The 22,873-nt window shown below is 33.7% G+C and overlaps 3 protein-coding genes across 4 annotated transcripts; 1 reads left to right on the forward strand and 2 right to left on the reverse strand.

Moving 5' to 3' along the window:
* Positions 1–102: 102 nt before the first annotated feature.
* Positions 103–14,189, forward strand: LOC124914183 (bromodomain and WD repeat-containing protein 1). Of its 2 annotated transcripts, XM_047454681.1 has the most exons (25): positions 103–495; positions 595–696; positions 2,682–3,033; positions 4,266–4,417; positions 4,690–4,929; positions 5,082–5,191; positions 5,270–5,347; positions 5,421–5,527; positions 5,716–5,810; positions 5,886–6,007; positions 6,156–6,256; positions 6,335–6,412; positions 6,542–6,620; positions 6,762–6,930; positions 7,129–7,199; positions 8,157–8,237; positions 8,343–8,413; positions 9,044–9,140; positions 9,239–9,298; positions 10,154–10,208; positions 10,292–10,692; positions 10,773–12,470; positions 12,880–13,449; positions 13,541–13,599; positions 13,729–14,189. In XM_047454681.1, exons 3-25 carry the CDS (start codon positions 2,687–2,689, stop codon positions 13,958–13,960), a joined length of 5,073 nt encoding a protein of 1,690 aa, XP_047310637.1. In that variant the 5' UTR covers positions 103–495; positions 595–696; positions 2,682–2,686; the 3' UTR covers positions 13,961–14,189. The 2 variants fall into 2 exon arrangements, with proteins under 2 accessions (XP_047310637.1, XP_047310638.1); XM_047454682.1 differs by lacking the exon at positions 595–696.
* Positions 14,190–14,530: 341 nt separating this feature from the next.
* On the reverse strand, positions 14,531–16,179 carry LOC124915014 (DNA-directed RNA polymerases II, IV and V subunit 9B). The gene is made up of 4 exons (XM_047455656.1): positions 16,017–16,179; positions 15,807–15,882; positions 15,301–15,459; positions 14,531–14,803 (listed from the first exon to the last, which is right to left on the reverse strand). The coding sequence occupies exons 1-4, from the start codon at positions 16,043–16,045 to the stop codon at positions 14,723–14,725; spliced, it is 345 nt and encodes a 114-aa protein (XP_047311612.1). The 5' UTR covers positions 16,046–16,179; the 3' UTR covers positions 14,531–14,722.
* Positions 16,180–17,573: 1,394 nt separating this feature from the next.
* On the reverse strand, positions 17,574–18,670 carry LOC124915016 (DNA-directed RNA polymerases II, IV and V subunit 9A-like). The gene is made up of 4 exons (XM_047455658.1): positions 18,642–18,670; positions 18,438–18,513; positions 17,952–18,110; positions 17,574–17,654 (listed from the first exon to the last, which is right to left on the reverse strand). Exons 1-4 carry the CDS (start codon positions 18,668–18,670, stop codon positions 17,574–17,576), a joined length of 345 nt encoding a protein of 114 aa, XP_047311614.1.
* Between the last annotated feature and the right edge of the window lie 4,203 nt (positions 18,671–22,873).

Here is a 22,873-nt window from a genome sequence, read left to right on the forward strand (position 1 = left end):
ATTGAATAAAAATATATATATATACATAGGCGTAAAATAATTGAATAAAAATAAAAAATATATATATACATAGGCGTAAAAAGCTAGAAATTTTGGAAACGCCTCTTCTTGAAGACTACTACTATATACCCTTATTCGCTTCTCTCTCTTGTTCTTCTTCTTCTTCTCGGTCTCGGGTCTCGGCAAGTACAGGGGGCCTCCCAACACGAGCAGGCAGTCGAGCTCCCTCCAACATATCTAAAATCAATCTGTTGTTCTTCCTTCATACATCTTTCAAAACCCGAATTTTCATTCACAGTAACCCTTCAAATTGCATACATCTGTCGACTTTCGACTGTCGATCCTCCCATTACCCAAGATTCATCTCTCTCGTAATCAATCAGATTGGAGCCTTCACTGATTCTCGCTTTCAAAGATGGTTCAAGTTTTTTCTTTTCACTTCAGAATGCAATAGGGCTTTTGCTGCATGTGCCAAATTGAATCTCACACTCACAGGTAGGTACCTCTATCCACTTTTGGACCACCGTGTGTTTCATTGTTAGTGGGCGGTAAGAGCCGGCTCATGTTTTTTTCTCTTATTTGTGTATGATACAGTGAATGCTTATGGGTTATGTTTGGTTTGAGTTCTCTAGTAGAAGCCTATTTCGGGATTCTGGTGATTGTCCGCCCGGTTAAGGTTTCAAGAACGTTTAACAGGTTTTCATATCAATTTATTCTATGTTTCTCTATACGATTCTTATATGGCTAGTGACATCTAATACAACAGTAGAAACTATGTTAAATGTTATTGGAAAATTTTATTCTATTGGCTGTTTCTGAAAATGATCCTTCTAGAACACCCTCGATAAGCTGATTTGCAGCTTGAGTGAGAAGAACAAGACTGGAATGATATTTGGTTGGTTAATATGTTAGTACAAGTAGTAGGGTTTTAGAAAAGCTGTATATCAATGGGATTCAAGGATGTAATTATAATATCTGGTGGAGTACTGGACTTAGGTTTTCACTATACTTTTCAAGGTGCAGGCTGTAATCTTTATAGGTCTTCGGTTGTGATTAAGTTGCTCTTGGGTTCTGTTGAACTGAAGTTTGCTTCAGAGTATGTGGGGGCGTTGGTAGGATCTGTTTCTCTCAGGCTTAACATTGTTGTTGAACTCTCATTTACTTTTAGGCCTGGCTAAAATGTCAATGTTTAACAATAGTATTGAGAAAACAATTGAAGAAACTGCAATGACTATTAGATTAGAATAGAAACAAAGGAGAATACTACTTACAAGTTAATCATGCCTTCTTGTAGTCCACAAGGTTAGCCTTTTCAAGAGTTGTAATGTTGGATATTATTTCCCTATATGTCCCTTTTATGCTTTAAATTGTTAGTACAAGGAGGGTTCCTATTAAAATGAGAAGATACAGTGTTAAAATTTCAAACTGCTTAGTCATATTGAATCGAGCAGGCTTCCAGGAAAATCCAGTTGTAACTTTGAATCATAAATCATAATGTCTTTCACGCTAGTTTGGTGCTTTAAGAAATACTTAACTAGACCTTATGTATACAGTTCAATTTGCTTCACCAGAGGCCAATTTAAAGAAGAATATACCCTTCATGTTGGCATTGCATCGCTAGTTATGCATGATGTGTTTGGACTAGGGACACTGATATGTAAAAATAAGAGGAAAAAAAGGATGTCATTGAAACACATTATATGAAGATGCTCCTATTGTTTATCCCACATTCTTAACTTAGAAGTTTTAAATGAATTTTTGTAAATAATATGTACAACTTGTTCAAATTTCATAACGAACATATGAAAACAACCATAGTGAAAATTTATAGTCAAGCTTTTCTTAGATCATCATATGCACCAAGTATTCTTATGTTTTTATGGGTTCAGGAATCAAATAATCAGAATGTGCATAATCTCTCTTAACACAATTTTTCAGTGTTCATGAGGAGAAACACTGTATATCCTTCTCCTCTTCCAGGAAACTTTGGTTAAAATTATAACTGTTCTTCACTTGCAGTTATATCACCTCATATCCAATTGTATACATTATCTATTTTCTCCAGCTTCCTGTTATTGTCCATCCATCCTTAAAAGGGTTATGAACAATTTAGACAGACATGTGACAACTTGGGATTAAAGGGGTACATGACTATCTTAGAATTCATATAGTTGCATTCATAGGATTAGCTCATTTTTTTTGTTTGGTTCTTTTGTAGAAAAAAGACTGTATATTCAATTTTGATTTCTAGGCTGTGATAATATTGGATACATGGACTGATCATGCTACATCTCTCTTCCCCATAGAAATAGATATTTTCCTTGTTCTTTGGGATTATTTTGATTTATGTGATCAAACTTAGTAAGTCCATTTTTTGGAACCTTTTATGCCAACTTGTTCAAAGAAACTTTTGAGTTCTACATCAATTAATTATATCATTGTGTGGAGTCAACAAGCTTTGTGCAATAAAGGCATGTGTGATCTGCTATTGGGGTCCCTTACATGCCGTGCTTTGTTCCCCTATACATCTCTTTTAAATGAGATCCTCAAAGTGAGCTAAGGAGGTGTATATATTAACTAACTTGAACTTGTGTTTTTTTCCTTCTAATAATTGAAAATTCCACTGGGTATAATGCTCTTCAAATGTTCTCAAAGGTTTGGTTTATTTTGTAACATCATAGGATAAATGGCCCTCCAGAAGTTTGTTCCTTCTCACAATGTGCCTCCTATAAAGTTGAAGCAGGCAACACTCTCCAAAAAAGGAATTGAAAAAGTTCAAGTTACTAATTCAGATAGAAGTCCAATGGAAGCGGATGTTCCTGTTGACCTGAGAGAGGTCTATTTTCTCATAATGCATTTTCTGTCAGATGGTCCGTGTAAGAGAACTTGTGGACAGTTCTGGAATGAACTTCTTGAACATAAACTTTTACCTAGGAGGTATCATGCTTGGTACTCGAGGAGTGGGGCACCAAGCGGTGATGAAAATGATGATGGTATATCATTCCCATTGAGTTATAACAAGTTGGCTGAGAGGTAAGTCGTCTACTTCTGCTTTTTCTAGAATTCATTTGTTCTGTTTCCCAGTATTGATTTGCATGGGCAAGAATATTTTTTTTGCTATTCTCTTCTATATACTCTCCGATCCATTTTAAGGAAGTTTGCTGTGAAATTATTTTAGACTAAAATGCCTCTAAAAAGTAAAAAGAGAAAAATAAGTATTGAATAATGACTTCATTTTAACTTTATTTTTGAATTTTCATCCTTTTCATTGTTGATGTATGTTTTACAACAACGTTTTTCTTATTCACGGGGACACGGGGTTTATGGCGATCACAAGAATCTTTAATTTCTTTGTATGGAAAACTATTGATTTGGTCTAAACTATATGAGTCTTCAATCTAAGAGTACTCCAAATGCTGAAGAGATCTCAGAAGTAACCCATATAAACTAAGTTTCATCTGCAAATTCTTTGAAGAGCTTAAATTCAAATGACACTAAACCGGTTTATGGTTTTGAAATCTCAAGAAGATGAATATGAAGAAGTATTTATACAGCTTTGAAATCAGTTTATTTCAGTTACATTGAGTCTATTTTAATTCATCAATTTGGCGGCAACATTGGCACTAACTTTTTGTTACTAGGGGAGCGGGTGGGATTCAAATCCTTGACCCATAAGTTAGCAGGCGAGCACTTTATTATTGTGCTAATAGCACATCCCATGTTGTCTACTTAACTTGTTAACCCTCCATTGTTCCTTGGATCAAACCACTTTCTTTCTATGTCACATAGCCAAACAGTAGGTCAATGTGTCGATCGCCTTTTTATTTAGTTATGTGCCCTAATATTGTTGGGATATGTACTTAATCTCAGCCATTCACTACTTCCACTATGACCATGGTTTACTTTAAGTTAGACAAAACTCAAATTGAATAGCATGAATATATTGGTTTTTCCAGTTTCTTGTGTCATATGGACTTATTCCAATTAAATGTAATAAAATTAAATGCTGTTCATTTGGGTCAATATAATTCCCAACATTTATGAGAAAAATACATCAGAAGTTCAAAGAAAACTTTGAACAACCTGTGGTGAAAGAAGACTTTGAGAGGGATGAGGGTTGATCAAATTCTAGAATTGGAGTTTGCTTTCTTTAATTTAGTGAAAGAGGTCTATTTTTCCCTTGATGTTAGTATCTGCTGACCTGTTATATCCCATTCTTTTTATTCTCTTGCCTACTATATTATCTTCTGCTGTATAATATGCAGATATCCTCATATCAGAAGTGATCATTTGGTGAAACTGCTAAAGCAACTGATATCAACAACTATTTCCCCTTCCCAAGGACTGGGTGTTCGGAGCAGTTCCAATGCAGCCACTGTACCTACACTGTTGGGATCTGGCCCTTTCTCTCTGATAGGTAGTTAGCTGTGAATAGATATTTGATATGAAACACAGACATTAGTTTATCTGTGTACATGTACTTCTCTTTTTCTTTCTTTTCTTATGTATGTATATAAGCAGACAAATTCAGACATTCTTAATAAACAAAAGTAAAACCATAGTATTTTATTGAGGAGATGTTTAATAATTCTAACTTGGTTCCTGCTATCAGTTTGACTATTGAAAAGTTTCTTGGTGATTGTTGTTCTTTGCTTTATGTGTGGTTTTGTTTTCTCTGCTTCTCTTTAGGTGATCAGCCTAAGGTTGACGATGAAGCTAAATTTCCCCCTGCTAGCTTGCGATGGCCTCATATGAAAGCTGACCAGGTGCGTGGGCTTAGTTTGAGGGAAATTAGTGGAGGTTTTGCCAGGCACCATAGAGCACCATCTATTCGTGCTGCCATTTATGCAATTGCAAAACCATCCACTATGGTACAAAAGATGCAAAACATCAAAAAGCTTAGAGGGCATGTAAATGCTGTCTATTGTGGTAAGAGATTCTACTGATTCTTTTTGTTTCTTTTTCACCATTGGGATTCTGGTTCTGGCTCATTATCTGTTTTTAAAGGGTCGAATATTTTTTTTTGGCAATTATCATGGTTTGGGGTTTGACAAGGTGGTGATAAATTTGCTTCCATGCAGCAACTTTTGATCGTTCAGGGAGATATGTTGTTACTGGTTCAGATGATCGTCTTGTAAAGATTTGGTCAATGGAAACTGCATATTGCTTAGCAAGCTGTCGTGGACATGAGGTGAGTACCATTCTTGAAATATCTCTCCCTGCCCCCTTCCTCTTATGTTGGACTCATTAGTTCTTATAACCTTGGAAGGGTGACATCACTGACTTGGCTGTGAGCTCCAACAACACTTTGGTGGCTTCTGCTTCAAATGACTTCAGCATCCGTATTGTAAGATTATTGCTTTTTCTTGCATATTTCCTTAGGTTAATACTCATATTTGACACACATACTCGTACCACAGTGGCGCTTACCTGATGGGCTCCCTATATCTGTTCTAAGAGGCCATACTGGAGCTGTAACTGCTATAGCATTTAGCCCTAGACCTTCCTCTGCCTTTCATCTTCTCTCGTAAGGCCATTTACATTATTTGGTTGATTGTAGCATATTAAGCTGCAGGAATGTTTACTTTTTTGTGAAAAAATTGTGGTTAAACATGTTGCATGATATTTCTTCCCTTTGTGGTTGACTTCGTCTTTACTTTCATGCACCTTATCATCTCTGATTTTATTTGCATTATTTTTTATCATATTTTTCAGGTCTTCAGATGATGGTTCATGCAGAATATGGGATACAAGATTCTCTCAGATTAATCCCCGAATATATGTACCCAGGCCTCCCGATTCTTCAGCTGGTTAGTTTCCCTTGTCATTTGGAGTCATTATTATTCATTAACAGAGATGCAAGGAACTCAAAGAAATGGATGCAGGTGCTGCAAGAAGTAATGCCCCATCTTCAAGTTCTGGTCAACAGAAACATCAGATATTTTCCTGTGCATTTAATGCAAGTGGAACTGTCTTTGTGACTGGTAGCTCAGATACACTTGCAAGGGTATGTTTATTATGTACATGTTTTGCTGTTATGTCTTGTGTTGTTTAACAAATTACTTTGTTTTTTTAACAAAAAGATTATGCAATTAGTGGTGGCGAAGTTTGAACTAAATATATTTATCATATCTGCAAGTGTTCGTCATCTGCAGGTTTGGAGTACCTGCAAATCAAACACAGATGAGTCAGAGCCATATCATGAGATGGACATATTGGCAGGGCATGAAAATGATGTCAACTATGTGCAGTTCAGGTTATGATTTCCCCAATCTTGTTGGCGCCTCTTCCTAATCCTGTTTTGCAAGTTGATGAAAGATTTATGGTGTTGCAGTGGCTGTGCAGTGGCGTCTAAAGTCTGTGCAGCTGACTACCTGAAAGAAGATAATGTCCCCAGATTTAGGAACACTTGGTGCGTGTACATTTTGTTTTCCGACTCAAAAGACCAAATCTTGTCCCTTTTTTATCCATGAAGAATAATATGTGAAAGTTTCAAGTGTCTCCGAATTTGGGAGCAATTTCATGTTGTCATTGCTTGCAGGTTGAACCATGACAATATTGTTACCTGCTCACGTGATGGAAGTGCAATCATTTGGATTCCAAGGTCACGTAGATCACATGTGAGACCTCTTATTTGTTTATTTTTGGAGTTACTCTAATTAACTTCATAATAACCGTCCATTTTCAAGATTTTTGGTGAATATTTCTTTGAATGGATTGCACGTCTTTACTCTCTGTTTTCTTATTTTGTGGTTTACAAGGGAAAAACTGGACGATGGATACGTGCATATCATTTGAAAGTTCCACCGCCACCTATGCCGCCTCAGCCTCCACGAGGTGGTCCACGACAAAGAATTTTGCCAACACCTCGTGGTGTTAATATGATTATATGGAGTCTAGATAATCGATTTGTCCTTGCTGCTATCATGGGTAAGTAGTTCATGTTGAGCCTGTTGCTGAACTGTTCAGTTTCGGTACCCCAGTGATTTAAATAGCATGTCATGACATGCTGTCTTCTGTTATTTAGCAGGACATGTTTTGTCAGACAAGATCCACTGAATAATATTTGCAACTAAACATTGCCTGTCCAGAATAAAAAAATGGGGTTCAATGAACTTTTTTGTGCAGATTGCAGAATTTGCGTCTGGAATGCCATTGATGGTAGCTTGGTTCATTCTTTGACTGGTCATAGTGAATCAGTAAGCCATTGACAACTTTTATACTTACATATCAATCTAAGAACATATAGAAGAATGTACTATTTTGCAACCCTGTAATTATCTTGTGGTTCTTTAAGTTTCACATGTAATTCAGTAAATTATCATCTTAGCCATACTCTGCAGATTAGAAATAGGAAAAAAGTTAGCCCTTTACAGCACTAAGAATGAGCTGATTCTAAAGCATTTTTGACAATTGTATTGTCAGCTCAATGCAACAGTTTGAAGCCACAGTTGGAACTAGAATTACTAGGCAGGTTCTTATTTAGTTTCCTCCCTTGCTATCCTTGAATCCAGCACTCGGAGCCTTTATCACTCCCTCAATGACTCACTTGGAGAGAGAAATGTATAGAACATTCTTCTGCAATGCTACTCATCCTGCTTTTTAGACCACTCTAGAATAATTATGTATCCCTTTTTGAGTAGGGAAATGCTTCATCCCTTTATCTCATTGCCGCATCACAAGGGTGTGCTGTCATGCCTCTCCAAACACCCTGGACATGACATTGTGATATTACTTTGGGGAATTGTGATGCACAATATGCTTTTTTTTTTCAAATTTACTGAAATATTCCATCTAAAATTACTTTTTAATCCTTCTTCATATTTGCTCTCCTGTTATATAACTGCTTCAAACCATGCAAGATCTACCATGGGTTCCGTGTATGGGTTTATATGGCTTCATCGTGCAAGTTTTTTTTAAACCAACTAAGCTTCTGTAGGCAAACTAATTCCTTCTTTCACCAGCTAGGCACCAATAGCCAATACTTTAAACAGCTTTCAGACATAGGTGTTCATATTTCCTCACAATAACTATGTGTTCTGATATGGGAATCTCATTTATCTTTATGCTTTTCGATTTGACATAAAGTGTAAAAAACCAAAAAGTTACTGAGTTTTTATGTGCATCTGTCTAATGATTTCGCCGTGTGTGTGCAGACTTATGTTCTTGATGTTCATCCTTTCAATCCCCGGATAGCAATGAGTGCTGGATATGATGGGAAAACAATTGTGTGGGATGTAAGTTCTTGATTTGAAGTTCTCTACATGGATGCTTCTGTCGTTCTCATCACTAATTCACTATTCAATACTTCTAACTCATCACTGTTCATCACTTGCAAAAAGATCTGGGAAGGGAAGCCTATCAGGATATACGAAATTGGACCCTTCAAGTTGGTTGATGGGAAATTTTCTCCGTAAGTTGACTCCATGTTTGTTGCATTTCTTTTCTTAAAAAAATGTTGCATTTTTCTTGATTGTTTTGGTCAACTATTCTTAAAAAAAATGTTTAAAAATCCAATAAGATTGGCCTATTTCATTTACATCCAAAAAAATACTGTATTTTTTTTGTCACCTTCCAGGCTTCCACGTTGACATATTGCTCACATTTGATATAACCAGTTGACCTGGCCTTTTATTTTTTTGTCTACCAAATTGACAAACAAATTAATGAGTGAGTTAAAGTCTTTGATTGCGAACTATGTGATCTAGATGATAAAATATATATTCTTTTTTTTCATCCGAATCTTGGTACACGACTAGGTCATACTTCCATGGGTGGTTGTTAGATAAGGTACTTCTGAAAAAGAAACAAAGAACATTTCTTCTGCTCAAATATTACTCTAACGACCAACCATGGAAGTACCTTAGAGACAACTATGGATTTCTATTGCCAATGTTTATGGACCTTTCCTTGGAGACTAGTATTGAACAGTATTATTGTCCTTCTATCCATACTGACAGATCTTTGCTTTTTAGCTCTTGAATAATAACTCTGGCTATTCTTTTCTAATTTCAATGTATTATTCTTTTTTTAAATTATTTAGGGATGGCACATCAATAATTCTTTCAGATGATGTTGGTCAACTATACACACTGACCACAGGCCAAGGGGAGTCCCAACGGGATGCCATGTATGATCAGGTAGTAATTGATATCGATGATGCATCCACTTTATGTGTTTCTGGAATATCAACCAATTGCTTGTTGTTCTAATGTGGTGTCAATTCCTATGAAAACAGTTCTTCCTTGGGGACTACAGACCTCTTACTCAGGATACCCATGGGAATGTTGTTGACCAGGTGAGTTGATTTTTCACATCTACTTGTTCATCTCAAGCAAGAATTTTTGTTTTTGTTTTTACCATCTGCTACATGAAAGTGCTTTTGTTTTAGCGTATGATACATTTCATCTACCATGGTGCTTCAGGTCTCAAGAATCCTAGGCTGTTGTCACCCTTTGTGTTCGATCTTGGACCACATTGTTTTTGTTTCATAGATTTACTTTGAATAAGCATTGAACTCTTGACCTTCCATTTTGTGGTCAAGCTTCAACTGCTAGATTTCAATCACTTTGTGAGGAAACACGTGGTTGAGTCAACACATCTATCGAAATGTATCTTCCCAATCTTTCTGATACAAGAGGAAAGAATATTAGGGCTATTACACTTTGGCGGGAGTGGCAGTTATTGATAGACTAGTATAAATATAATATTGGTTGTTAAGAATAGATATAAAATCATTTTCTATCTATTCTTAACAACCAATATTATATTTATACTAGTCTATCAATAACTGCCACTCCCGCCAAAGTGTAATAGCCCTAATATTCTTTCCTCTTGTATCACTTTCTTTGTCCATGTATTTGACCCATATAGAAACTGGTATTTTGTCACAATCACATTGGAAAATCACCAAAATTCCAATTGAAACTGATTTGTTTCAATTGTTACAAGATTTTTTTAATCACGACTTTATAGTGCGATTTTTGTTATTCCATTTGCTATATACATTATTTTTCAGATCATGATCTAAATGATAGTGTATTCACTTTTATTGTTGTTTTGTCTCTAAATCTTCATCACATTTCTGAATTTGTTAATGAAATATATGAGTTTCAAGACACTATTTTCATAATGTTACTTGTAATGCTTGTAGGAAACTCAACTTGTGCCTTACAGGAGGAATATGCAAGATCTCCTCTGTGATGCAAGTGGGCCCAAACTCCTCATTCTGTTACTTTCCTCCATGTATTGTATATCATTGTGTACTAACTTGCCTTTTATTATATGTTAGGAATGATACCATACCCTGAGCCATATCAGAGCTTGTACCAGAAACGACGACTGGGAGCTCTAGGAATAGAGTGGCGTCCGTCTTCAGTAAGGTTTGCTGTGGGACCTGAAATGAATCAGGACCAAGGCTACCAAATGCCTGTGCTGGACTTGGATTTATTATTAGCCAATCAAATGCCAGAATTTCTTGATCCTGTGGAATGGGAACCAGAAATTGACGTACAAACTGAAGATACCGATTCCGAATATAATGTGACAGAGGAATTTTCTTCAGGAGGTGGGCAAGGCAGTTTGGCTTCAAACCAATTTGATGATCCAGAATGCAGTGAAGACGACAGTTCCAATGAGGGAACTTCTAGGGATGGTATCCGTAGATCAGGAAGGAGAAAGCCGAAAGCAGAAGTATGTAGTTATTTCTTCTTTTGGCTTGTATGTTATTTTACTAGAAATGCTAAATTGTGGGTTTTATTCTCTGGCTTCAGGCTGAGATCATGACATCTTCTGGTAGGCGTGTCAAAAGAAGAAACCTGGATGACTATGAGGATGAACCAGTAAAAATTAACCGAAACAGGAAATCCAGTGGAAAGAAATCTTCACGAAGAAAATCGTCTTCATCAAAGTCACTCAGACCCCAAAGAGCCGCTGCCCGAAATGCTCTGAACTTGTTTTCTCGTATTACTGGAGGAGTATCCACTGACGGTGACGATGACGATGATGAAGAAGAAGAAAGCATGGAAGGCGATTCATCGTCAGAAAGTGATGCGTCATTGGGGGACCTTGGTAATGATGAAGAATCAGGTGAATCTTTGCCAAATGACTTATGTAAAGATCTCAAAGGAAAAGAAGTTTGCTCTTATGATTCAGAGAATGTGAATAAGCATGGCGAACACTCCACATCCCATAAAAATACCAGCACCAGGAAAAAATTGGTCCTCAAAATACCTATTAATGATTCAAACAAGGCTTCGTTAGCAGATAAAGCAAAATTTGAACATGATAATGGCACAGATCCTGTAAGCTTATCATCTGGAGCTCCACATGAAACTAGTAATGGGAAAAAAATATTCGTTCACGATCCTGAATACCCAGTTGATCCAAACTTCAGTGAAGCTAAAATTAGCAGAAGAGAGGATCTTCTCAAAAGCAACCATCACTTTGATCTATTTGAAGGATATGATGGTAAAGCTAGGTGGGGAGGGTCCAAGGTTCGCACATCCAAGAGAATGAAAATGGAGGGTTCCTTCACATCTCTTCAGAATGCTCAAGATAGTAATAGTGATAAGGCTAAGGACATTTCTAATGATCTACCAACTTCTCAAATGGACAGTTGTGGAGTTCCTATAAATATGGAAGCAGAAAATCATATTGGGCAGACAGAAGATAAACTGCAATCTTGTGGGAGCGGTTATGACAAGGTTCCTAGTGATACAATGTCATTAAGGCTTATTAATAATGCTTCTGACTTGAAAGATAACTTGACACCAATTTCGACTAAACTGAGAATAAAGCTGGGTCAGAGTTCAAATGACGGTGAGAATTCTTCATATATAAGAGTCCAATCTTCAACTATAGATGATACTAGAAATGGTGAATGTCATCCACCACCTGATAGCTCTTTGTTAGTTGAAAAAGATACAAGGCATGAAGCTTTGCAGAAGACAATTTCAAATGATAGGATATTTAATGTTGTGTATAGAAGGTCAAAGACAGCGAAGTCCAAAAATGACCTACAAACTAAGAATGGAAGTACAGAAGCAACAACTTCAAATGCCAATGGAAGCTGTCATGAATCTGGAATGGATCACTCCGAACCTGCTTCTGCTTCTGCCGGGGTTTGTCAAACTCGATCGATGGGTTTGAGAACAACTGCCATTGACGTAAATGTGCCTTCTGATGTCAAACTTGACGATTCAGAGGATGCATCTTTTAGTGGAAAGTCATCAAGCGGTGACACTTGCGACGAACATAAATCGGAGGAATGGGGATCAAGCACAAAGATAACAACAGCTGGACTAAGGTCCCGAAGAAAGAGGAGGGGAAGTTATCACTTTGGTGACTCGAGTCCACCCGACAGGAGGAAAATTCACCAACCTGCAAAAAGCTCCTGGTTGATGCTGTCTGCTTTTGGTGACTTGAGATATATACCCCAGAATGGGGATGATGTTGCCTACTTCAGACAGGTTTGTACAGCTGACATCCTCCTTATCACTACAAATTTCTATATTTGCGATAGAGTTCAAACTCTAGGGTGTAAGGAAGGGGGAGGGGGTGACAAGAAACATAGAATTCTTCCATAATTGTATTGAATGATTAAATTGATAACACAAGTCCAGAAATACTAAATTATTCAATTATAATTGTAATACAATTAGGATTTTCGGACTAATATTAATTAGGTTCATAGATGATTATTAGATTTAACTCTTGTGTTTGATTCAAGGGGGTGTGGAGAAATCTAGATGGGGGAACATCAAATTGTTTCATAATTATATTGAAGGATAAAAGTCTGGAATTCCTAATGTTTATTATCTATTATTATTGTTGGATATCATTTGATTATAGAGATTTGTTTTTTCTCTATTTTTCCAGGGACACGAGGATTATATAAGTCAAACTGGAGCTAGAGATGCAGCCCCTTGGAAAACAATCAAAGGAGACGTAAGAGCTGTTGAATTTTGTAAGGTTATTGGCCTGGAATATTCAACACGGCCTGGTTCTGGGGAGAGCTGCTGTAAAATGAGAGTTCAATTTGTAGATCCATCATCTAGTGTTGCAGGCAAGTGTTTTTCGTTGACCCTGCCAGAATTGACGGAAACGAGCGACTTCCTTGTGGAGAGAAGCAAATATGAATCTGCTGTGGAGAGAACTTGGAGTTGTAGAGATAGATGCCAAGTATGGTGGAAAAACGATGACAGTGATGAGGGAAGTTGGTGGAATGGACGTATTGTAAGTGTAAAACCTAGATCCCCTCAATTTCCAGACAGTCCTTGGGAAATGTACGGAGTTCGTTACAGCAGTGATTCGAATGTCCATTTTCATAGTCCTTGGGAATTCCGTGATCACAAAAGTCAATGGGAGCCGCCTCACATTGATAACGAGATCAGATCTAAATTCCTTAACTCTCTTGGGAAGTTGATTGAATTAGGGAAAAGAAGCAAGGTAAAAAAATCACAATCTAGTATGATTATTATTATTATTCTTATTATTATTGTTTCTCCTTCCATTGATGTTTTTGTTGTTGTTGTTGCAGGATACTTATGGGATTCAAAAGCTGAAACAAATGACACAAAAGACGAACTTTATAAACAGGTATTCTTCAATTGCATTGAGAAAATGTTCTTTTTATTATTGTAGGATTTGTTCCATATAAGCGTCTATTTGAGGATGTTTCTACTATATTTAAGTATATTTTAATTTATGACTGGAAATTTCTTACAGGTTTCCAGTTCCTTTGTCTCTGGAAGTGATTCAGTCGAGATTGGAGAACAACTATTACAGAAGAATAGAGTCGTTGAAGCACGATATTGAAGAAATGTTGAGGAATTACGAATCCTACTTTGTGAAAAACGCAGAGATCTCAACAAAAGTTAGACGGTTATCAGGCTGGTTCGAGCGGACATTGTTATCATCCGAGAACAACAACGGTGGCCATGATGAAGATGATAGGTAGAGAAAGAGAGAGAGATGAAAGGGATTTTAACATCATCCGGTTTACAAAGATTTTTCTTGTGTTTTAATTTGTTGATTCTTTGTTGATCTATCTTTCGTTTCTTTCCCCTGGACAGATATGACTTAGTGTTTAGGTAGAGATTTTATATCATAATGGATCATTCCTTCCTTACGCTAACTTTCATTGGAATAGAGGATTTGGTGGTATAATTCATGGGAGAAAATTTGGTGGTACATTATTGTTTCATGGTTTTAGAGATGTAATGTTTTTTTTTTTAAAATCAACTTTAGGATTATTTTTTTGAAAAAAAAGACCTTTAATAATCAACTAAATTAATAGTATAAATAAGTTTTAAATAAAAATAGTAAAGTTTATTTAATAAAAGTAACTTATTAAAAGAGAACTAACATGAATAGTTATATAATTCCATTTAAAATTTAGAGTGCTTCTAAATGAAAGTCTCAGTGCTAACTAGCTTATTGTTATAAATTAAAGTTGTAATACTTTTAATATCTGAGTGAGAATATTAAAGGATAAATATTGAGCAAAGCTATAAATAATAATAATAATAATAATAATAATAATAATAGAAAAATAACCATCTACAGATAACAACATATTTTTGATTGCCCATCTGATAATTGTGTTTTTTTTTCTTCAAAATAAACTTAGCACAACAAGTTTTCGTCCTAGCAGTTTGAAAGTAAAAAGCTCAAAGTCTTCATCCTTCCCAAAACAAGCACAGCTATCCTCCTTTCCTCATCAATCCCTCCAACGGTTGCCACAGTCAGGGTTGCAGCAAACGAAGAACAATGTCATACCTTCTTCTCCCCTAGCAGTCGCCTGCACCCAAAATATGTTTAATTATTCATTCCCACATTATTTGCATGCAAATTGAAGCCAAAATAACTACAATAAACCCCATCATGACAATCAGGCATGAAGTTGGCTAAGATATCCTTCCATCAACAAATTGTGATTTCCTTTTTCATTCTCACTAATAAATAGTAACTTAGTTCAAAAAACCCCTCTATCCAATCGTATCAACAAAAGTGATCCAACACAGGTAGTACTTCATAATATGGGGGGTTTCAAAGTATCTCATTCGGATATAGATTTAAATTGAGATAACGTTTCAGACATATATTCATAAATTTAATAAAGTTTTCTCATCCAAACCCAGATCCAAAATGTGCTTCCAAATGAGCCACATATCTAAAGCAATACGGAAACAAAAGAAAGCATTACTAGTAAATAGGGATTACTTTGGAAGCAGCTTGTGAGAGCTATGTCAAAATTGATTGGATATGGGTACGAAAAACAACAAATTAAGTTCATACCTGGAAGAAAACAGCTTCTCCGTGGCCACATGATGTACAACGAATAGATTTTGTTCTTGGTAAAGTTGGATCTGCAGTTACATCATGCAAAATTTGAGTTTGTTCTTCAACTGCATGATGTACTTCATTTCTGTATACACAATTGTTGTCAGCTATTTCCTGCATTATTATCACATATATATATATGATGATCAGTAGTTAACATTACAACTATTTGTATTTCAGCACAATGATAACACTTCCAATTGAATATTTGATTCATTGAAGTGATTGGAATTGGATATAAAACCATTAAAATGCATACTGCAAACAGTACACATTTTCCTTAGAAATGGACAGCACTACAGTTCATCTAACTAACTGAAGAACAGATTGCATGTTGATAAGCATATTGTACAAAAAAATAAAATCAAACTTCGAAATCTCTAAAGCTTCAAACATCTATCTATTCGCAGGAGAGATCAGGAAATAATATAACTTCTAGAACATTAAAAGAGGAAGATAACCTGGTGATCGCAATTGCGGCAGGCAAAAAGAAGGACCTTTCGTTCCTTGTCTTCCTTGGGGTAGAGAATGTTGTTGCTGAAATGAATTTCAAACAACAACAACAACAATGACTCCATTAAAACGAGTCTTGCTTCAATTGTTATGTGCATACATACTAGCTAGAACAACAAATTAGATGAAAATACAGGAAATGAGAAGAGAGAGCTCACCACTCGCGGCAAAATTTCATGGTACTCATGGTGACGGATGAAAAACGAAGCTCCGAGATCCGAGAGTGTTTTTAGGGTTTTCTACAGAATCTCCTGAAGAAGATTTTGGAGAAGACAAGTTATCAGGAGAGTAAGGCCCGATTTGGGGCTTTTGGTATTTTCAGTCTAGTGTATTTTGTTAAATTAGGGCTTAGAGTATTTATACTCCAAGTAACATGTAAACTCATCCTCAATCTTATATATTTTGAAAAGTTATTAGTTATTTTTTTTACATTTAATTGAGATTGAAATATTTTCTTATACTTAATCTTATTTTAAATTGCATTTTATTTTTGTTTTCTCTTTAAATATCTAAAAATATTATAATACTGCTAATTATGGTTGAAAATAGGCACCGCATCTCTTTTACGTGTATTTATATATTTTATTCTTATTGCAAACAAAACTTTCGCTTCAATCTTCGTGACTTCTTCAGTTTCATTTGTAAGATAAAGTTAATTTGCTTTATTTCTTAACAATGATATTGTAAATTAAGACGACGATGATGTTGCTAGTCAATTATATATTCTATATTTAGATGTTATTTTTTTTATTATACTCTTAAAATCATCTTTAAGCAATCAAGTATATTGAAAAGACGAATAAACAACAATCTCGTCGTCGACTCAGTCTGCAACATCATTAGCATCATTGTTTGTAAATAGAGTTTGACAGCTGCATCGTCGTTTGAAAACGGAGCTTAAGAAGTCATTGAAAGACGAAGTTTAAAGTTTTGTCCACTGTGAAATCTAGAAAAATAAAATATAAATATATTAAGAAGTCAATGAATTAGTGCATGTTATCAACATATATAATTATAACATTTTAGATGTTAATGAAATAATTTCAAACAAAAATAAATAAATAAATTTATAAATATATAATAAAGAATATATTTATTAATTTTATGTTATTGGATTTTACAAAGATTTTGGAAAAATAAAAATATTGTATATTTTAAAAATGAAAAGTAGTAGTTAAGAAGGCATGTATCCTTCCTTTCCTTATATCTATCTATCTATCAGTAACACAAGTCCAGAAATACTAAATTATTCTATTATAAGTGTAATACAATTAGGATTTTCGGACTAATATTAATTAAGTTCATATATAGATGATTATTAGATTTTAACTCTTGGGTTTAATACAAGGGGGTGTGGAGAAATCTAGATGGGGGAACATCAAATTGTTTCATATATAATTATATATATTTAAGGATAAAAGTCTTGAATTCCTATTGTTGGATGCTAATGTTGGTTGGATGTCATACCTTCTTCTCCCCTAGCAGTAACTTAAATCAACTAAATTAATAGTAGAAATATAAGTTTTAAATAAAAATAGTTGCAGGTTTATTTGATAAAAGTAACTTCAAAATCAACTCTGAGTGAGAAGAATATTAAAGGATAAATACTTGAGCAAAGCTAAAAATAAAAATATGAAAAAGGAGCAAAATAATCATCTTCAAAATGTTTGATAATTCTTTATTCTTCCCAAAAACAAGCACAGTTATATCGATCCTCAATCCCTCCAACGATTGCCACAGCTAGTGTTGCAGCAGACGAAGAACAATGCCATACCTTCTTCTCCCCTAGTAGAAGCCTGCATCCAAAATATATATGTTTTATAATTCATTCCCATATTATTTGCATGCATGGATGGAAATTGAAGCCAAATCATTATGCATGATGACCATCAGCACGAAGATATCTTTTTTCTCACTAATAATAATAAATAGTAACTTAGAAATAAAAAAAAAAAGTGTTTTCAAATGAGTCAATATATCTAAAGCAATACAGAAACAAAAGAAAATATTATACTTTGAAAGCAGCTGGTGAGAGCTATGTCAAAATTGATTGGATATAGATACGAAAAACAACAAATTAATTAAGTTCATACCTGGAAGAAAGCAGCTTCGCCATGGCCACATGATGTACAACGAATAGATTTTGTTCTTGGTAAAGTTGGATCTGCATTTACATCATGCAAAATTTGAGTACGTTCTTCAACTGCATGATGTACTACATTTCTGTATACACAATTGTTGTCAGCTATCTCCTGCATTATTATCAGATATATATATATGATGATCAGTAATTAAGTAGTTAACATTACAACTATTTGAGCACAATGATAACACTTCCAATTGAACATTAATTTGATTCATTCATTCAAGTGATTGGAATTGGATATAAAACCATTAAAATGCATACTGCAAACAGTATACATTTTCCTTAATTAGAAACGGACAGCACTACAGTTTATAAGCATGTAAAAAAAATAAAATCAAACTTCCAACTCTCTAAAGTTTCAAACATCTATCTATTTGCATGAAATAATATATAACTTCTAGATCGAACATTATAAAAAGAGAAAGATGATAACCTGATGATCGCAATTGCGGCAGGCAAAAAGAAGGATCCTTCGTTTCCTGTCTTCCTTAGGGTAGAGAATGTTGTTGCTGAAATGAATTTCAAACAACAAAAATGACTCCATTAAAACGAGTTTTGCTTTAATTGTTATGTGCATACATACTAGGTATAACAACAAATTAGATGAAAATACAGGAAATGAGAAGAGAGAGCTCACCACTCGCGGCAAAATTTCATGGTACTCATGGTAAGGTAAAAAAATGAAGCTCCTAGAGTTTGTTTTAGGGTTTTTTACAGAAAAAGATTATCCTAATAAGTAATTGAAGAATACAACCTAATAAATGAGTTAGACCGGGTACTTATATAATCGTAATATTCTCCATTTTTATCTAGGTTATAATATATTATATTATAGTTATAATACATAACTATAGTTATTTTCCTATGTTGTAGGGACACGTGATGTGATTAGAGTTATTTCCCTATGTTGTAGGGACACGTGATTAATCAAATTTTAAAGAATTAAATATGTATTAGTTATTTTCTAAATTAAAGATAATTAAGATAAGTATAAATTAATATACAAGTTAAAATGATAATATGATAATATTGTATAAATTGGTATAAAATTGAATGTGTGTACACATAATTAATAAAATCATAATTAAGAGTTTGAAAGAAAAAAAATATACTCTCATACTAATAAATTAACTCAAATATCAAATTTAAAAGAATATAAAAGGTAAATGAATATTATATAAAATAAGAGTAAAATTTAAAACTTTTAATAAAAGACTTGTATAATACATTAAGAAATAGTGTATATTATTAGTATACAATAACAAATAAAATAATGTTCAACAAAAAATTAAGCTAAAAGTAATCGTTAATAAATAATAAAAAAAATATATAAATATAAATTAATTTTCTCATAAATAAAATAAACAAATAACAATAAAGTTAATAAAGAATTATGAGATAATAATTATCAAGATCAATTTTAGATAAAACAAACTTTATTCATTAAACTAAAAGATATTATAATTTAACTTATTTATATTAAAAATAAATAAGTGAATTTGTCAAACAAATTTTAAAACTAACAAAGAAAAATTTAATATACAAATTAAATTCTATCATTATATTAGATTACCCAACTTCTTCTTTATAATTACTTAAACCTTCTTAGGGTAATTCGTCTCTAAACTATGAGAGTGTAAATACTTGAATGGTTCTCCGGTTCTAGTAAGAAGATTAAATTTGTGTGCATAAATTATAGAAACAAATTAATATAAGAAAAATGTATTTATAACCAACAATTCGATTTTCGAAAGCATCAACATCAACATGGAAGTAGTGTTAGACTTGTATGTTAACTATTTTGATAATAATAATAAACTTTGATTTTTTATGATATATATATTATCTGTCAACATTTTTTATATACATATGATTATAATAGTCACTACGTTTATAAATATTTGTCTGATATTAACTATATTGTCTTCACAAAAATTATCATTTAGGAGAAGTGAATAATTGATGAATCTCTTGATAAATCATAAATCATAATTGACGAAAATTTTATAATTATATTATTAATAATTCACTTTATTTATATATATATATATATTATGTGAAAAATTTCAAATTATTTAATACATTTGAACTTAGTTCTTATAAATTTATATCTCAAAAAAATTATAATTAAGAAAATAATCAAATTAAAAGTTTTACCTGTAAAATATCATCCATAAAATATACTTATCTCATATTTCTCTTTTAAACGATATCTTAGATAAATTAAACGATAAAAACTCAAAATGTATAATTGAGTATATACTAAGCGGAAAAACAAAACAAATAAATGAGTTTATATATGTCAATAAAAATTAAAAACAATGAAACTTTGTAGATTTGAGCCATTTTAATTATGGTACGTCCATATGTAGTTAATAAATGAGTTGGTTCAGCATTATAATCTCACATCACATGTTTTGTATAGTGGCACCACAAATTTCTTTGGATAGAATCACTCATTTTCTAAACCAACCATAGGATTGTATAAGTTGGTTCAGCATAACAGTCTCACATCACATTTTTGTATAATGGCGGCACAAATTTATTTGGGTAAAATAACTTATTTCTTAAACCAACCAACCATACATACACAATATCATTGAATCAAATAATGAATAATCGATACGAATTCAGACTCCATTGGCAAACACCTAAAGACACAAATGCATCAATTTCTCCATATTAGGTATGCACGTATGTCATCTCTGTATGTCATCTCTGTAGAATGTAAAAGCAAATTATATAGTAATATGTATTGAGAGGGCACTTGGATCTAATGTATACTAAGTGGGAAAACAAAACAAATAAATGTTTATATGTCAATAAAACAAAGAAACTTTATAGATTTGAGCCCTTTTGACTATGGTACATCCATATGTAGTTAATAAAATAGAGAAATAGCCTAAAAATGACATGCATAATGGTATTGTAATTGTTCATGTAAAAATTGATACCAAAAATTGATACCATTGCAACGAACCCTCCGATAGCCATTTGTTTCTTTTATTAGAGCTATGACAAAACAATTACACATATTATTAAAATTTTGAAGTTAACATAACTCTATACTACCTGAAATAAGCATATTCAAGGAAGTTAAAGACAAACGTGGCCAATCAGATCATGGAGCTGATGATGGCCTCTAACCAGCAACAACAGTCTTTCAAAGAGTGTCTAGATATATCTGCAACGACATTCAACAATCAAATTCAAAAATCTTTGTATTTCATAATCGAATATTTATGGCATAGCTATCCAACGTGTCATCATATATATATAACCCATAAGGAAAGAAATCACTCATTTCCTAAACAAACCATAGGATTAGGCAAACCACAAAAAATGTCAACTCTAGATGGCTTGGATAAGTTGGTTCAACATAATAGTCTCACATCACATTTTTGTATAATGGTGTAACACATTTTTTTAGGTAGGATCATTAATTCCTAATCCAACCATAGGATCAGGCAAACCAAAAAAAATGTTAGCTATAGATGTTGCGAACATTTACATATACAAACAACGAACCTTAGAGAGCCATTGATCTATTTGGGAGGAGATGTGACAAAAAATTACACATATTGTAAAACTTTTAAAGTCAACATAACACTATACTATTTAACATATTCAAGAAAGAGTTAAAGACAAACGTGGTGAATCTGATCGTTGAACTGATGATGACCTCCAACCAGCAACATTGAAAGAGTGTTTGGATATATTTGCAAAGGCATTCAACAATCATATTCTTAACTCTTTATATTTGATAATAAAATATTTATGGCATATCTATCCAACATGCCATCATATATCTAACATAAAAGAAGAAATCACTTATTTCATAAACCAACTATATGAATAGACAAACCACAAAAAGTGTCAACTCTAGATGTTAGAAAGACATCTAACTAAGAGCTAATTCAGAGAATAAAATTCAGAAACAAATTTTAGGCATCATCCCAACTTAGATGCTTAGTATCTGATTTTCACATATTCAATGCTACGAGAAATAACAAAATGTCTATTAACCCTAAATTTGATGACATAGAGAATGTGCGAAATGCAAACCACTCCGTTAATAATATATGTATTTATTATTACTATAAATATAAGCCTCCATTGCATCGCGTTCGTTTTCCCTTTGCCAGCTCATTTCTTTTCCGAAAAAATCAGCTTCCTGTCGCCGTCCAAAACTCTAAATTTTGTGCGCCCTATTATTGTCGGAAAACAATATAAACCAGTTAAGTTGTCTATCATGTTAGGATGAGAAATGAAAAGAGAGACTACTCTACCTTTGTTATGAGCTTGATCAAGTTGAGAAAATGATGGATGTCACTCCTCCAATCCTTCTCATCTCTCCTCTTCCTCGTCGTCTTCATCGCCACCATCGTCTCATCGGCGGAAGAAGACAATGCACTCACCGTCTACGATGTCCTGCAACAGTACAATTTTCCGGTGAGTCTTTACCACAACGTGTAACAGGATACAAGATCAATCAAAATGTGTACATTAAGGATACCTATAGTTATAACATGGAAGGGTAGTAAGAGACAGCGTGAAAAACACCACATCATCTTGCGAATCGATCCCATGTCCTTGCACAATCAGCTTCTGCATTACTTCTCTCTCAAATAAAAACCTAGATTCAGTTAAATATATTCAGTAAAATATTATAGATAATTGGAGCCCAAAACTAGCAAAATCTATAAAATGACCCGGATTAATGTGGGAGGTACATGACACCTTCTATGTTTGACATTATTATATATGTATAGATTATATAATAAGAGAAAAAATAAAAACTTAAAGAAAGAGAAATTAGTAATTATGAAAGTAGATATAAATTAGTAATAATGAAATTAGGGTTAAATT

This window comes from Impatiens glandulifera, chromosome 9 (assembly GCF_907164915.1).
Source record: "Impatiens glandulifera chromosome 9, dImpGla2.1, whole genome shotgun sequence".
In the NCBI taxonomy this organism is placed as follows: Eukaryota; Viridiplantae; Streptophyta; class Magnoliopsida; order Ericales; family Balsaminaceae; genus Impatiens; species Impatiens glandulifera.

Bases quoted from the DNA above. Each gene is read 5' to 3' on its own strand.
- LOC124914183 (XM_047454681.1), top strand. From the start codon at position 2,687: ATGGCCCTCCAGAAGTTTGTTCCTTCTCACAATGTGCCTCCTATAAAG. The intron at 4,930-5,081 runs GTAAGAGATTCT...GCTTCCATGCAG, and splicing joins TGTAAATGCTGTCTATTGTG to CAACTTTTGATCGTTCAGGG. The intron at 9,299-10,153 runs GTGAGTTGATTT...TAATGCTTGTAG, and splicing joins ATGGGAATGTTGTTGACCAG to GAAACTCAACTTGTGCCTTA.
- LOC124915014 (XM_047455656.1), bottom strand. From the start codon at position 16,045: ATGAGTACCATGAAATTTTGCCGCGAGTG. The intron at 15,883-16,016 runs GTGAGCTCTCTC...AATTCATTTCAG, and splicing joins ATGAAATTTTGCCGCGAGTG to CAACAACATTCTCTACCCCA. The intron at 14,804-15,300 runs GTATGAACTTAA...TTTTGGGTGCAG, and splicing joins GAGAAGCTGTTTTCTTCCAG to GCGACTGCTAGGGGAGAAGA.
- LOC124915016 (XM_047455658.1), bottom strand. From the start codon at position 18,670: ATGAGTACCATGAAATTTTGCCGCGAGTG. The intron at 18,514-18,641 runs GTGAGCTCTCTC...AATTCATTTCAG, and splicing joins ATGAAATTTTGCCGCGAGTG to CAACAACATTCTCTACCCTA. The intron at 17,655-17,951 runs GTATGAACTTAA...TTTTGGATGCAG, and splicing joins GCGAAGCTGCTTTCTTCCAG to GCTTCTACTAGGGGAGAAGA.